Source organism: Aethina tumida, chromosome 1 (genome assembly GCF_024364675.1).
Source record: "Aethina tumida isolate Nest 87 chromosome 1, icAetTumi1.1, whole genome shotgun sequence".
NCBI classification, from domain to species: domain Eukaryota; kingdom Metazoa; phylum Arthropoda; class Insecta; order Coleoptera; family Nitidulidae; genus Aethina; species Aethina tumida.
Window position 1 is genome coordinate 40,683,119 of NC_065435.1, and position 14,708 is coordinate 40,697,826.

The following is a 14,708-nucleotide window of genomic DNA, read 5'->3' on the forward strand; positions in this document are numbered from 1 at the left end:
AGTTGAACATTCGTATTCCTGGATATTAGATCATGATTTTTCACCTTTTGAGAACTGTGACTTGAACATTTTACGCACCCACAAACATTCAAAGTTAATCAGACAATTAAATGGACGAAGAAATTCGGAAAACAACAAGTCTAGGAATTGTTGAACTGATTAAATCAAAACTACCACTGTTTTATCCTCCAGAAATCAATGAAATAAGTCCTGTGACTGGAACGTTTTACAAACACTTAACACTTACGTTTTACATATACTTAATATCTCCATAACACTTGTTAGTTGAACAAAGAAATTCCTTAAACTACCTCGATATTCTTGTGTATTAGATCGTTGTCGTTCGACTTCATGATTTTTCACCTTTTAAGAAGTGCGACTTGAACTTTTTACGGACACGTTTTAAATATATCCGCAAAAATGTCCAATATTGGTGAGACAAAGAAATTCCAAAAACCGTGCCAGTTTTTTTAGTTTTTCAAGAACTGTTAAACTTAAAATTGTGATTTGATCTTTTTACAGTTTTTTTTTAGTTAATATATCCGTCCTCAACAGTTGGTTGTTAGATAAAGACATTCCAAAACACTACATTTCTCTAGATGAGAACTAATGATTAAGTGATTAATTGTGGCATTCTTTAACAGTAAGAAAAACTTTATTTTATTATGTGTGTTAATAAATTATTAATTTTTTTACCCCATAACTAACATAAAAGTTAACACATATTTCGTAATAAATTCTTTTTTTTATGGATAGTTATAATCATTTAAACTAGATTCTTTATTGTGGTATTTCTGCAAATTTTGTACAATTTCAAAAACCAGCTTAACATTCTTAGATATTATGTGGTTTGAGTTAATGAAACCATTGTTTACCTTTGAAGAACTATGAGTCATATTCTATGACTTGACTTTTTGATATCTCTGCAAAAATGTCTGATGGTAAATGGGCAAAGAAACTTTTTATTTAAACAGTAAAATGCCCATAACATTTGTTCGTAATATTATAAATATTTTAACTGTATATCTTGCTGCGACATTTCTGAAAATTGTGTCACATTCCAAAAAGTACCTCAATATTCTTAGATCTTAATCATTGTTGTTCATGAAACGATTTCGTCAATTTTATCTTTCTGAGAAATGTGATGATTAATAAGTTAAATTTAGTTTATTAATATAATTTTTAATTAGTTTTTAGTTGTTTTATTGTAACTGTAAAATTTAAAAATTATTTCAGGTCAAATAATACATATTTTAAAAAATATTTAACACACATTTTGAAACATTTCCAGCTGAACATTAAAATTCAGTGTATTATAAAAAATTTTTATTGTGACATTTCTAAAAGGTTTGTTAGATGGCATAATTAAATAAAACAATAACAGTAAAAAATTAAAATTTAAATTTCACAATTTTTTATTAATTAGTTTTCACATTGTATTTTTTAAAAAAATTTAATTAATGTTTTATTGTGTAGTTCAATTGTTTATGAATGTTTTAGTTTAAAATTTTAAAACATTTAAACGTTAATTTTCCTATATTACCTATTGTTAATATAATATAAATATTAATGCTTTTCATCTCTAAATGAAATAATTTTATTTTATGTTTGTATTAAATTTTTCATTAAAATAATGTAAAATAGCATAATTATAATTTTATTTCAGCTCACATTTATTACTAAAATTGTGAAATTCCAAATTCCCATAATTTATATCGTTCATTTGCAATTATAAAATGCTTGATATAATTAATATTAATATTTTTTTCATTTAGCTAAATTTTCAGAAACATTTGACGAATAATCAAGTAGAAAGATTTGGTTAATTAATTTCCGCATTCTCAATAATTATTTTGTAACAGTTAATGGTATTGTTTTGAAAACATCTCAACAACGTTATAAATTAATATGGCACTAAAAATGCAATTTTGTTTCCGCACGGCCAACAATACAAAAGTAAAGTTCAAATTGAATTGTATTCTAAGCAGTACACACATTTCTGTCTGTTTTTATTAGCCCGAAGAAATATTTTAAAACCATAATCAAGTTGTACAATACGCCATTAAAATACCAGCAGTGTTCAAAATCAAGTAAATGAAAATCACATGAACATACAAGATTGCAAATTGACCATAATTTGCATATTACCGTTTAAAATAAAAAACAACGGAGGCGTTTTAAAACGGGAACATTAAAATCAAATCGTGCGATTTTGTGGACCTTGTTGACTATCAAGTAATTAAAAAAAGATATCTGTCTTCTTAATAAACTGTCCCCGTCCTTCACATTAACCGATCAGATAAATAAATATTATCTACGAACACATCAAACAATAACTTATTAAAATACCAACAGGAAATGTGTAATTCCTGCGTTTAAACAAAATACTTAAAATTTTCTAATAACGTTTATACTTTTATCACGAATTATCTAATACTAAAACCATAATCTGGTCGTACAATGTCCCATTAAAATACCAACAGTGTTTAAAATCGACGAAATGAGAATCACAAAACCATACAAGATTGCAAATTGACCGGAATTTGCATATTAAACTTAACTAAAATCAATTTACAAATGCAGAGGCATTTCAAACAGGAATACACACTCGCCTCTTGTTTCTAAACCTTGTTGGAACAAATTATTTAATGAATATTTTAAAATCTTGATTAACCAAATTTGCCATTTAAACGCACCAATCCGTTCCTGAACCCACACAATTCTCTACTTAATTACTTTCGCTACCGCTCAATGTTCTACTGCTAATTGACGTTTGATATTTTAATACACACATACCGAACGGAGTCAATGGATGGGCGGGGACGTACCTGCAACAATAAAAAAAGAAATATAAAAATTAAATAAACGCTAAATTACAGGGAGACCTAACCGCATAATTGCATAATTGCATTTGCCCCAACTAATAATAAATTTGCGAGCGGGACACGCGGTAAACATGAAATTTTTGCAGTCCCTAGACGCAAACAATAACACAAAAGCCAACACGCCACAGAGCCTCCTCACAAGAGCCACTCTTCCATGACATTTCAGTTATATAAATTTTTTTCCGATTGCGACACATTCTTCTCCATCTGGCCTTTAAAGCAGATGTATAATCCCCGCGAGCCCGGGACGCTTAATAGACCTGGTGCAGATATACCTACGGCCACCTAGCCTCCGTTTTTCTTGTCGTGGCGTTTGCGTCAGGTCCATTAATCGCTTAACCTTTGTTTGTGGATATTGTATTCAAATTGTTAATTTAGTTGCTCAATTAAGAACCGGCGATGGAAAAAACTTAAGACAAAACTAGATTAATGTGTGACCTGGATTGGGCTTGAATGAATGGCTGTCATTGGTGATTCGACTGGTACTAATTCATTTTTGCCATTGTCGATTCGTAATTGACCTCTGGTCCAAAAAAAAAACTGAGACATATGTTCTTCTGTGGCCGAAAAATGCGAGGCCGGGAAAAAATGTTTTATTGTATGTGTTGATTTTTGACGGTCAATAAGACCTAATCCGTGGTAATGAACTTTTATTTTCACCAAACTGAGTAATTTTATTGATTTCTCCATTTTAAAAAGTGTACACACTATTTACGGGAATATTACTTATATATTATCATACGGGGTGTTTCATGTTTATACTTCGTAACAAGTTTTTGGGGAACCATTATAATAAAAAGCTTTTAAAATTCTTTATTTGATTATGTAATGTTATGTTAATTTCAAGTCCAATTTACTTGTTTTTTTTTCAAATAATTTGTTGAGAAATTTAAAAAAATATATTATATTATTTCTTTTAAACAATATCTCAAGATTCCAAAAATTCCAATTGTATGCCAGCAAACTTTATAAAAAAAAGTTATGGACTATTTCTAATTGCTACTAGTTAATTTTCAGCATTAATTTATCTACTTTTTCTCATGCAATTTGTTGAAAACTTTTGAAAAATATTAACATTAATTCTTTTAAACAATATTTCAAGATTTCAATAATTTCAATGCTAAATTAGCAAACCTTATAACAAAAAAGTTATAGGCTATTTTTATTATCATTTATATTTGGCCTTTAGACTAGGGATAAAAAACTTCTGCCACTTGTCACTTGACCATTTTGTTATTTAAATTCAGTTCAAGGAAAAAAATTATTAAAGAATGCATTAAAAAAAGTTTTTAATGATTTACGCAAGTTTGAAAACGAAATTAGTAAGAAATATGCGTAGAAATATACTCAAAGGTCGCCAGAAAAAAGTACAAGCCTAATGAAATTGGTCACGGAACAACATGTGTGTTGCAGCCCCACTAAAACTCAAAATCACCATGGAGCTAAGAAACAAAAATACGGTCGAATTGTCAAACGACAATTCTGACAAACCGTCACTTAAGATTTTGTTATCATAATTTCAGGAAAAAACGGAGCCATGAGTAAAAGATTTTGGAGAAACTACGACGACAAATACACCGGATTCAATCAGGTGAGTGGGCGGCATTTAGAGGGTGAGCAGGCTAAATCATAAAAAACCCTTCAGCAGCCACTGAGACGAGGCGTCGGTACGAACGACGACGCCGCCAGGGCGGACGGGCGGCGGTTCCACAGCAAGTGGCGCAGACACCAGGACGTGCCCAAACTGATGTACTGCCTGTATCTAACCTCGCTGGTCGATCAATCGGCGCTCAATTTGCAAAAACTGCGACAGCAAGTCAAGGGAACGATCCAGGGCAAGCACGAGTTCACCAAGTCGAGCTGCGGCATCATCGCCAACTTCAAATTGGAGAGCGACTTCGACAACTTCCAGAAGATAGACTTCCACAAATTATTTGGCGTGCCCGTGCTGATGGAACGGCTGGACCTCTACGAAAAAAACTATCGGTTCTACGTCTCCTTCATCAACATACCGACGTGCATCTCGACGCTGGAACTGTCGCTGGCGCTCAAGCGCCAGGGGATACAATTCGGGAACGTGGTGCGATTGAAGTCGCGGGTGGAGGTGGAGGTGTTCACGGCCTGCAACATGAAACGACTCCTCGTCGAAGGACTGAACTTCTACGACACCATTTCGTTCGCGTCTTCGGATTGCTGGTGGCAGGAGTGTGGACGGGAGCAGATTATTTATAAAAACTAACCGTCCAGTGAAGTGTAGTAAATTTCCGTGGCGGCCACTAGTAGATTAAACACTAACTTATTTGGAAATTCTTGCACATGTAATTTAAATCGAAATAAAATAATTAATCCACACAACCGTGTTACCTCAGTGTGATAATCCAGTGCTCCAGAACACTCATACTGAATTATACACATTTTGTGCATGTATTAAAGAAATTAAAGAACTACTCATGACGTCCGAAACGAGAGTTTTAGTGCTGAGATGTGGGTTAAACGTTGACATGTCGTATTAACAAATTACACGCATTGTAACGCGAATCAATGGACGGAACAAAGCTAGGAGGAAATAAAAAAATCCAACTAACTAATAATGACACCGTTCGGTTATCTAGGAAACATTTCAGAGCCCCGTTGTTTTATGTTAGTTGGAAAAAGCAATGGGACTGTTTTCTATACAGCTAGAAATTCGCTGCAATTCCTAGCGTGATAAAATCTCAATATTTAATTGAACCGGAACACAGTAATGGGTTGTATTGTTGCGAGTGATTAGAACTGTGCTACAGTAACAAATCTTATTCGACCCATTCAGATCCCGAGTCTATTATAATCATTAAGTTAATTTCGCATAGCAATTAATCGAATAATATAATGAATTTCATCTGATGGCCGGAGTGACCAACGAAATATTTCACCTACAACGGTGTATTTCGTTTCGGCGCATTGTCGACGCCGAATAATGGCAAAAAATTAGTCGTATTGATAAAAATTAATTATCCAAACGCGGCCTTCTCATTATCCGTCGCTATCGATCCGCCATAGAGAACCATTTTTTTCCCTACTAATTCCATTCGCTTCAATAAAAACGATCTTTTGATCGGATCATCCACCTATAGCATTTGAAAGGATTTGTAATAGTTTCAAGGTAACCAAATTGTGGTCTGGTTTTATTCCATATGTCTCTCCGCGTCTTAATTCGATTCTAGTGAGACCCTAGTAAATTATGGCTCGAGCAGAGTTGGCATTGTAATAAAACGCAATACAATGTCATCCTATTGAGAAACGTTGCACAAAGACGGGCTGTGAGAAATGCATCTGCTGATCTACTTTCGGAATTTCACGTTGAAATAGATAAATGGCATTATTTCGCTGGCCCTCGGAATGAATGTGCGATTCACATCGGGACGATAAAATTTTCATCGGCCATCGCTAAGTAAACACACATCTTTATCGTCGATACGCGATTTATAATTATAAGTAGTGCATATCTTGATGTCGAATATTAAATCTAAACGGCTTCTATATTTCCAATATTTCAGTATTAGCGATATAATTGACATATCCTGTACATTATTAAAACTTGTTTCGCATAACTCTGGCACAGCAAGTCATAGGTTCGTAATTCAGCCGGCCGTTTTGTTCGACGGAGAAATGTGAGAAAGGGTGGCATCGGAATCTTTTAATTATCGCCGCGTACAAAAGTCCTTTTACACCATAATTTGTAACTAAATATTCCATAATGAAAAATACATTTATAAATAGAAATATGAAGTCGGGAAACGTATAAATATAATAGAAACTAGGAACGCAAAGGACTAAAACTAATTACAAGGTTTAAAAAAAAAGAAAACATTACTTAAGAAATTTTATCCTATTCTATTCTGTTTACTTTTACATTATTTTAATATGTTTCGCAAGTTTAAATTGACTTATGTTTACGATTTATAAAATTATTTAGTTGTTTCAAACTAAATTTAAGGGTAATAAAAATTTTTACGTTCAGTTTAATTTTAAATGATTTGTAGCTGATTTCGTTTTTTACCTACTTTTAAATTTATGTTATGTTCGCTATTTTCTTACGTTTCACTGTTTAAAATTATGTTTATGTCTTATTAAATTATTTATTATAGTTGTTTTAGTCATATTTTTCAAATAATTCAAAGATAAAAATCTTAGTATATCCACTAATAATAAAACTGATAAAAATACAATTTAAAACTATTATAATATAATTTTATAAGAATATTCAGCACTTGAATATATTTTACAGGACGTATTAAATTATTTTATTTATCAAGGTTTATAAAATGATGTAGTTATTTTATTTATAATTCTGCTCTTAAAAGTGAGTGGAGAAATAAAAAATGGATAGTAAAATTTTACTTTGTTTTTATACCTGAATATAATGAATTGGGATTCAATATTTTCTTAAATATTATATATTTTAAGTATTTTAATCATATTTTTGATAATTTAAAAACATTCCCTATTAATTACTGTAGTAATACTTATTAAATTACTTAATTTATTAAAATATAGTTATTTTATTTATAATTTTGCTCCTAAAATGAGTGTTTCGGTAAATTTTTACCTTTTAACAAAAAGAATCTAAAAAAAGGACAGAAAAATGTGCTTTGTTTTTTTATATTTTTAAATTTAATTGGAATCCGATATTTTTCCCCAGTATAAAATTAAATTATGTTTATATTTTATTAAATTATCTATTCTATTCATATTTTTGATAACTTAAAAAAATTCCTAAAAATAAATAAATAAAATTAATAAAAACACATTTTAAAACAATTATATTTTTATAAAACTATTCAGTATTTGAATATATTTTACAATACATATTAAATTAAATAATTTATTAAGATTTACAAAATCATGTAGATATTTTATTTACAATTCTACTCTTAAAATTGAGTTTTTAGATTATTTAAAAAGTTAAATTTTTCACCCTACAGCAACAATAATATAAAAAATGGATAGTAAAATTTGATTGTTTTTTATACTTTTAAAATGAATTGGAATTAAATATTTTTTATGTTTCCCAGTATAAAATTAACTTATTTTTATGTTTTATTAAATTATCTATTTTATGTATTTTAATCATATTTTTGATAATTTTAGAATATGTCCTAAAATATTAATTTTTTGTACTAATTATAAAATTGATAAATATACAGTTTAAAATTATTGCAATATAATTTTATAAACTATTCAGTATTTGAATATATTATATAGAATATATTAAATTAATTATTTTATTAAAATTTATAAAATTATGATTATTTTATATATAATTCTGCTCGTAAAAATGAGTTTTTAAGTTATTTATAAAAGGTAAATTTTTAACTTATTGCAAAATTAATATAAAAAATGGATAGTAAAATTTGTTTTTATTTTTAAATTAAATTGAAATTCAATATTTTTTCCCAGTATAAAATAATTTACGTTTATTATGTTTTATTCTATAGATATTTTGGATAATTTAAAAATATTTCCTAAAATATTAATTTCTATATTAATAATAAAATTAATAAAAATACAAATTATTTTATAATTTTATAAAACTATTCAGTATTTGAATATATTTTACAGTATATACTAAATTAATTAAATAATTAAGATTCGTAGAATTTATTTATAATTTTGCTCTTAAAAATGAGTCTTTAAAAAAGCAAAATTTACAACAGGAATAATACAAAAAATGAATTGTAAAATGTGTTTTGTTTTTTGTACCTCCAAATTGAATTGTATTTAATATTTCACATTGTTTAACAAAGTTTATATAGTTATATACCGTTGTTTATTTGTTTGATTTTAGATTTAGTAATAAAATGCAAAACGGGAGCTTAAATTTTTTGTTTACCATTAAATAATATTTTTTTACAATATGTAAAAAAATATTTTAAAACTTTATTTTTAATACATGCTCTTTGCCTTATAATTTAAATATAAACTCGGTAAATTACATAATACTTACTATTAGCAACAATATTATTTATTATTTTTATAAAGTTAAATAATTTATATGTATATCATTAATTTTTTGATATATTATTTTTAATTTTACATGATAATTAAATTTAAATTTACGTACACATAATAAATAATACAATATTATAATTTTATTAATTTAAAAACAATTTTAGCCAAAACAAACTATTAACGTATTAACTTTTTCCAAGCTACTATTTTAATAGCTGTTTTGTGAGTTAACAAATTTAATTCACGGCGTTTTTGGCATTACCATATTCAGCTATATTGCTACTGAGAGCTCATTAGTCATTTAAGAGTATATACCTAAATTAATCAATTGGCTCAGATCTAAAACAAACAGTGCGGAGGCCATCAAAAAGGTCCGCGGATATTGCCGTCCCGTGTCCAGGGAATTTTATCGGATTATTAGAAACATAAAATCGAGCCGGATGCGTTTAAACGAAAGCAAACAAGGCCAAAATAAATACACAACGATGCGCCGCCGTCGTCGTCGTCATCGCCATCGTCGGTCGATTCGACCGAAAAACGTGCGGGAAGACCGTATTAATTTTCGTGCATTGCAGCGTGCAATTATCGCCCGCAACGGGAAACTTATTGCCGCCGATTTATTAAGCCGCTTTTTTTTCCTCTCGACTTGTTCTTCGTCTTCTTTCCGGCACAATTATGCATTTGAAATGGTCGTCATTAGCTTGGCGGGTGGAGGCCGCGGCTCGATCGGTTTGATTAGTGATTTGGGTTTTTTTTTTGGCGTATTTTTAACTGTATCAAAGAGCAAGCAACCAGTTTGCGAATGTGCAATTAATCAATGATTGATAAAAAATGAAACGTTCGCTCGAACTTGTATCGTTTATTAGATGATTTTCGGGATGTTTTTCTTCATTTTTTTCAAACGAAATTTAGGCCAGAAGTTTTGTGTGGTGAATAATTGACGGCTCTCTTCCATATTCGTAACTAAACCGGTTTATTTAATTTGACGGTGTGGCTTAATAAATGTTGAGATTGTGTCACCGGATGAACCTATTATAACTATGCTTGTTAGACTTGCATATTTTACATTTTACCATAAAAATTTTTTTTATTAAATTTTGTTCTACTTAGAATGTTGTTTAATATAAATTTAATTATAAAATTCAGAATTAAATAATTTTGTCTTTAAATGGTAATGGTAATCTGTACTTCTAGCTTTGTATGTCAAAATTATAATATTACAAAAATTTATGTAAAATTTACTTATAAAATGTAACATAAAATGAAAATGTTTTAGACATAAAAAATAATTTAATAAAATATTTAGAACTATTGTATTATTTAAATTTAAAATATTTATATTTTAAATAATTTCAATTATTAATGAAAAACATTTTTCGTAATCTCTTATTTTATAACGTTATTATAATATATTTATAGAGAAAATAATTAAGTAAATACGAGTCACAGGGTGATTCAAATTATTCATTACAAGTTTATAGTTATTGGTAAAATCTCTATAAATATCCATTTTATGTATGAAGAATGCTTAGACTAATCGAAAGGTTTTTTATTATTCAATTTAATTATGCTGCAACATGCTGTTCCATACAAAATAACAAAATTATTGAAAGTTATTTAAAAATGAACAAAATTAAACATAAATAACACTCTGTATAAAATTTGGGAGTACTATAATGGCTTTTTATTTGAGGAAAGTTAGTAGACATACAATCTGGAATATCTTAAAAATGTCTGCGATCATCAAAATTAATCAAAAGCTCCTTTTTTCTTCCAAATTGTGTAAATAGTATGAAAAAATAGTTAAAAAAATATATTTGGTGGCGTAGAAAATAGGGTGAGAAAAAGAGGGAGTACCCCCTAGAATCTACACCACTGTAACAATATGGACAAAATTTATTTTGTATATAAAATTTAAACAAAATGGGACCTTAAATTACAGAAATATGAGAAAGAAAAAATTGTTGAAAATAAAATTTGAGGGGCTATATTTTTTTCAGAAGAAATTTTAGAAAAAGAAAAATTTTGATTTTCTTTATTATTGGATGTGTTCTCCCAAATATTATATAATTTGTATATAAAAATGAATAAAAGCTATATTTTTTTACTATTTTGAAATTTAAATTTCTTATTTAATTTAGCTGAATATTTAGAAAAAAATTTATTTGTTTTTTTTCTTGAGCTGGAGGGGATTGGAGAAAACTCTTTGGAGATTTAAAATTTGAATTCTCAGAAGTTAAAAAACATATATAGGAACTGTTAAAAAATACTTTACAAGAAGTGACATAACTAACACGAATTATTTACATACGTGATTTTTATGTGTAACAATTGAGTCACAGACTTGTTCATAAATAACCCATTACAAATAAAATAAAAATAAATTTATTTAAAAAATGTAATAGCAATAAAAAACAAAATCTTAAACAATAAATATTAAAATCTTTTTCAAAAATTTAATATTTTTTCTCATCAATTCATCTCTCATCTCTTTCTAATCACATTGCTCGAAAGTTTCTGCTGATATTGTTTACTTCCTTTTGAAAAGTTAAAATTATGTGACATAAAACAGTTAGTAACTTATTAAATAATTTGAGAGTTTGTACGTTATATTTATCTCACAATTTTATTTGGTGTATGCTAAAATTATTTGAAATCACCATCATTAAAACTTTGATCATTTTAGGAGTTGATAGCAGCTTGGCAGCTTCAAAAATTGACACCTTTTATGTTGTCTACTTCGACGCCCATTAAATTAATCGAAATTACTTATTAATTAATTTATTCCTGGAACGGCACTTTGTTTTATCACAACTACGATCGAAAATTCGAATGCGTTTCCCATTGTCTTCGTGTCACTCGTGTTTGTGTTATTTTTCGGTGTTTCCACTCAAAACGGGAGCCGAATTGAAACTGCCAGGGGTTGGATTTTAACGGCCATTGTTCCACTAACACGTATTTTCTGGAATTGTGGAACAACAAGGGCGAACGACGAGTAGGAAAAAAAGGAAAAGACAAAACGCTAATGTATTCGAAAACTAGAAACTTCAAAAGACGAGAGGAGTGAGTTAGTTGTTCGCGTATCTGATTTTAAACAAAAAAGTGGCGTAGGCACAGTCTCACGTGGGCACAATTGATATTATAAATGTAATTGGTGATTCTACGTTTGTTCATTAATTACGACGGATCAAATCCGATAATTTATTTAAAATACACACATCCGACAATAATTTAACACTGATAATCATCGTATTAACGATGGGGAATTATGTTTATTGCGTTTTTCAGTTAATATTATTGATAATTATAATAAAATAAAATTTTAATAGTCCCACTACCAGATTATTTAGCTAGAATTGTCTATTTTTCAATATTCCCGTCCCACCGCGTTTTACGTTTTACGTTTTAATTTGAATCAATTTGTGTCGTTACATAAATTCATAAATTGTCTCGGGAGCTTTCTTTACAATAATCAATATGCGTCCATATCCGACTGTTGCCGTTCCATACCAATGTCACTTTCGAATGCATTTAAACGTTACAGACAAAACATATTCTATGGTCTGTTAGTTTTGTAGAACAATAAACTCCATTTCGTAATTTATTGTTTTGTATATATTCGCGTTTGATAAATAATTTTATTATGAATACCGGGCATAAACGTTTTAAAATCGATTTACACGATTTAATTAATGATTGTTCTTCTCGTTAAAAAATTACAACAATCGCTTTATAAATCCATCTGTGTCTCTTCATTGTGCCCATTTGATTTGTTTAATATGCATGGGGCACAAAAAGCTTAATACACTTTGCCAAAATTATGTTTCAGACTTCCTTTTTGTTATTTTATAACGAAAAATGTTTTTACACAAATTTTTTTATTATAATTTAACAAAACACAAACAAAATTCCTTTATTAATAAAATTATTCTAAAAACACGAATTGTACAAATTTATCAATAAACTAGAAAAAAGTTTCACCTTACCAAAATTATATTTTGGATTATTATACGATTATGAATTAACAATAAAATAAAATTTTATTGAATTTAATTAATTTTTAAGTTAGTTATTCTAAGAATATTAATAATATAAATTTGCTAATTAGATAAATTTTAAATTTATATTATGTATTGTTTGGCTTTTTATCAAAATTATTACAAACAAAATTTCATTACATTTATTTGTTAAAAAAAAAAATAAATTATTGATAATATTTCCAATTAATTTTATTTCAGAAAAATAAATAATATTAAAAATTCGAATCTTATATTTTATTAATAAATCTATGTATTATTTAATAATATTAATTTAATTAAATCAATTTGTGAATTTGTTTTAATAAATTAGCATATTTTAAAAGTTCCTTAAACTTCTCAGGATTATAATATAATATTTTTTATAGTTCATTTTAGTAAGATGATCTTGGGAAGCAAAACACGTCAAAAAATTCAAAATTATAGTCATAAAAATTGACGCATAATGAAGCATAAAACAATACATATTTTCCTAGTCCAATTTGGTGAGAGGATTTTAAGGAAAAGAGGAACTGATCGACGCCAAAAAAAGCGAAAAAAAAAAAAAAAATGTCGCACAATAAAACTAAAACAATCCAACACTAGGAGCGAAGAAGAGGAAAGAAAAGGTCTCGGCGGGTTTTGATTGTAATTAAATTTGAGCGTGTCTCGAAAAAAAGAGACCGATTCCAACAATGGAGTCAACAACATCCTCCCGAGAAGCTGTTGGGAAAAACGCCGGTGTGAATGGAGGCGAGATTGAAAAGACGCCAGGGCTGGATTGAAATGTATCCGCGAAGAAATCTCGGGGCCGAGGAAGCCCCATTCTTCTCGCGCCGACTACCTTTTCTTGCTCTCCCGTCGTTCACTCGTTCGTTCGAAACGGATCCCGTGTCTCCCGTTCATCTGGCCTTCCCCGGGCCTAATCAGTCGTGACACACGCATGGTCGGCTCGTCGTCGCCGCCGCCGCACGGCCCGACACCATTGAAATTCGAACTTCGAACTTCTTCTTTTTTTTTTTTTTGTTTTCAGAAATCCACACCGACGTCGTCGCGGAGGGGTCCCCCCATTGTCTTTGCACCCGGTTTTTAATTGGTCGCGGGGTGGAGTCTGGCCGAAGGCGTGGTTGATTGGGGAGAAAAAATCATCGTGATGGTGACACACACACACGAAAAAAAAAAATATAATAACAAAAAGAAATCGCAAGACCGGGGTCCGAGGTCGGATTACACACACACACACACACACACGATGAATGACGGGGGTCGAACGCGTTGCTACTTGAACGGTCTCGCACTCCATAAAACTCACGGTGCAAAATGACTGGCGGAGTCATCGGGGCCGCAGGAAGTGGACAGATGGTGTCTTATTTGCCTCAGCATAACTACAATGCGAAATCCGATTGTTTTTCACGATGGTTTTTCGATTATTCGCTTTAGAATGCTGAAGTGGGGGACGTGGGGGGACAAGGGCGAATCATTTGCATAATCCATCCTCGGATTGGGTCAATGCAAGTGTTATTGGATTGCCGCGTATAATAATTAATAACCAGTTAATCTAATGGAAAACTAATCGTTTAACCGGTTAGACAGTGTCGATAAATAATGGACGGTGATTTTAATATCCTTTCACTATTTTATTTTTATCCGCATGATTTTTTACTTATTTTTTTTTTTAAATACAAATTAATTATTTTTCGTTATTTTAATGAGATATTTTACTGCTTATTTTTAATAATATTCTTCGTAATATTTATTGATTGTCAAAAAAAGCTTTTTTCCCATGAAAACAATATAAATAAAAAATAAAATAAAG

The 14,708-nt window shown here is 29.5% G+C and overlaps 2 protein-coding genes across 7 annotated transcripts in view; one reads left to right on the top strand and one right to left on the bottom strand.

Annotated features, from left to right (window-relative positions):
- LOC109609657 (ephrin-A4) overlaps positions 1-14,708 on the bottom strand; it is a 244,191-nt gene that overhangs the window by 32,426 nt on the left and 197,057 nt on the right. The gene's annotated exons all lie outside the window — the stretch shown is intronic.
- Positions 4,372-5,337, top strand: LOC109609658 (uncharacterized). Of its 2 annotated transcripts, none has more exons than XM_020026367.2 (2): positions 4,372-4,476; positions 4,531-5,337. In XM_020026367.2, the coding sequence occupies exons 1-2, from the start codon at positions 4,423-4,425 to the stop codon at positions 5,122-5,124; spliced, it is 648 nt and encodes a 215-aa protein (XP_019881926.2). In that variant the 5' UTR covers positions 4,372-4,422; the 3' UTR covers positions 5,125-5,337. The 2 variants fall into 2 exon arrangements, with proteins under 2 accessions (XP_019881926.2, XP_019881927.2); XM_020026368.2 differs by having other exon boundaries at positions 4,378-4,476; positions 4,534-5,336.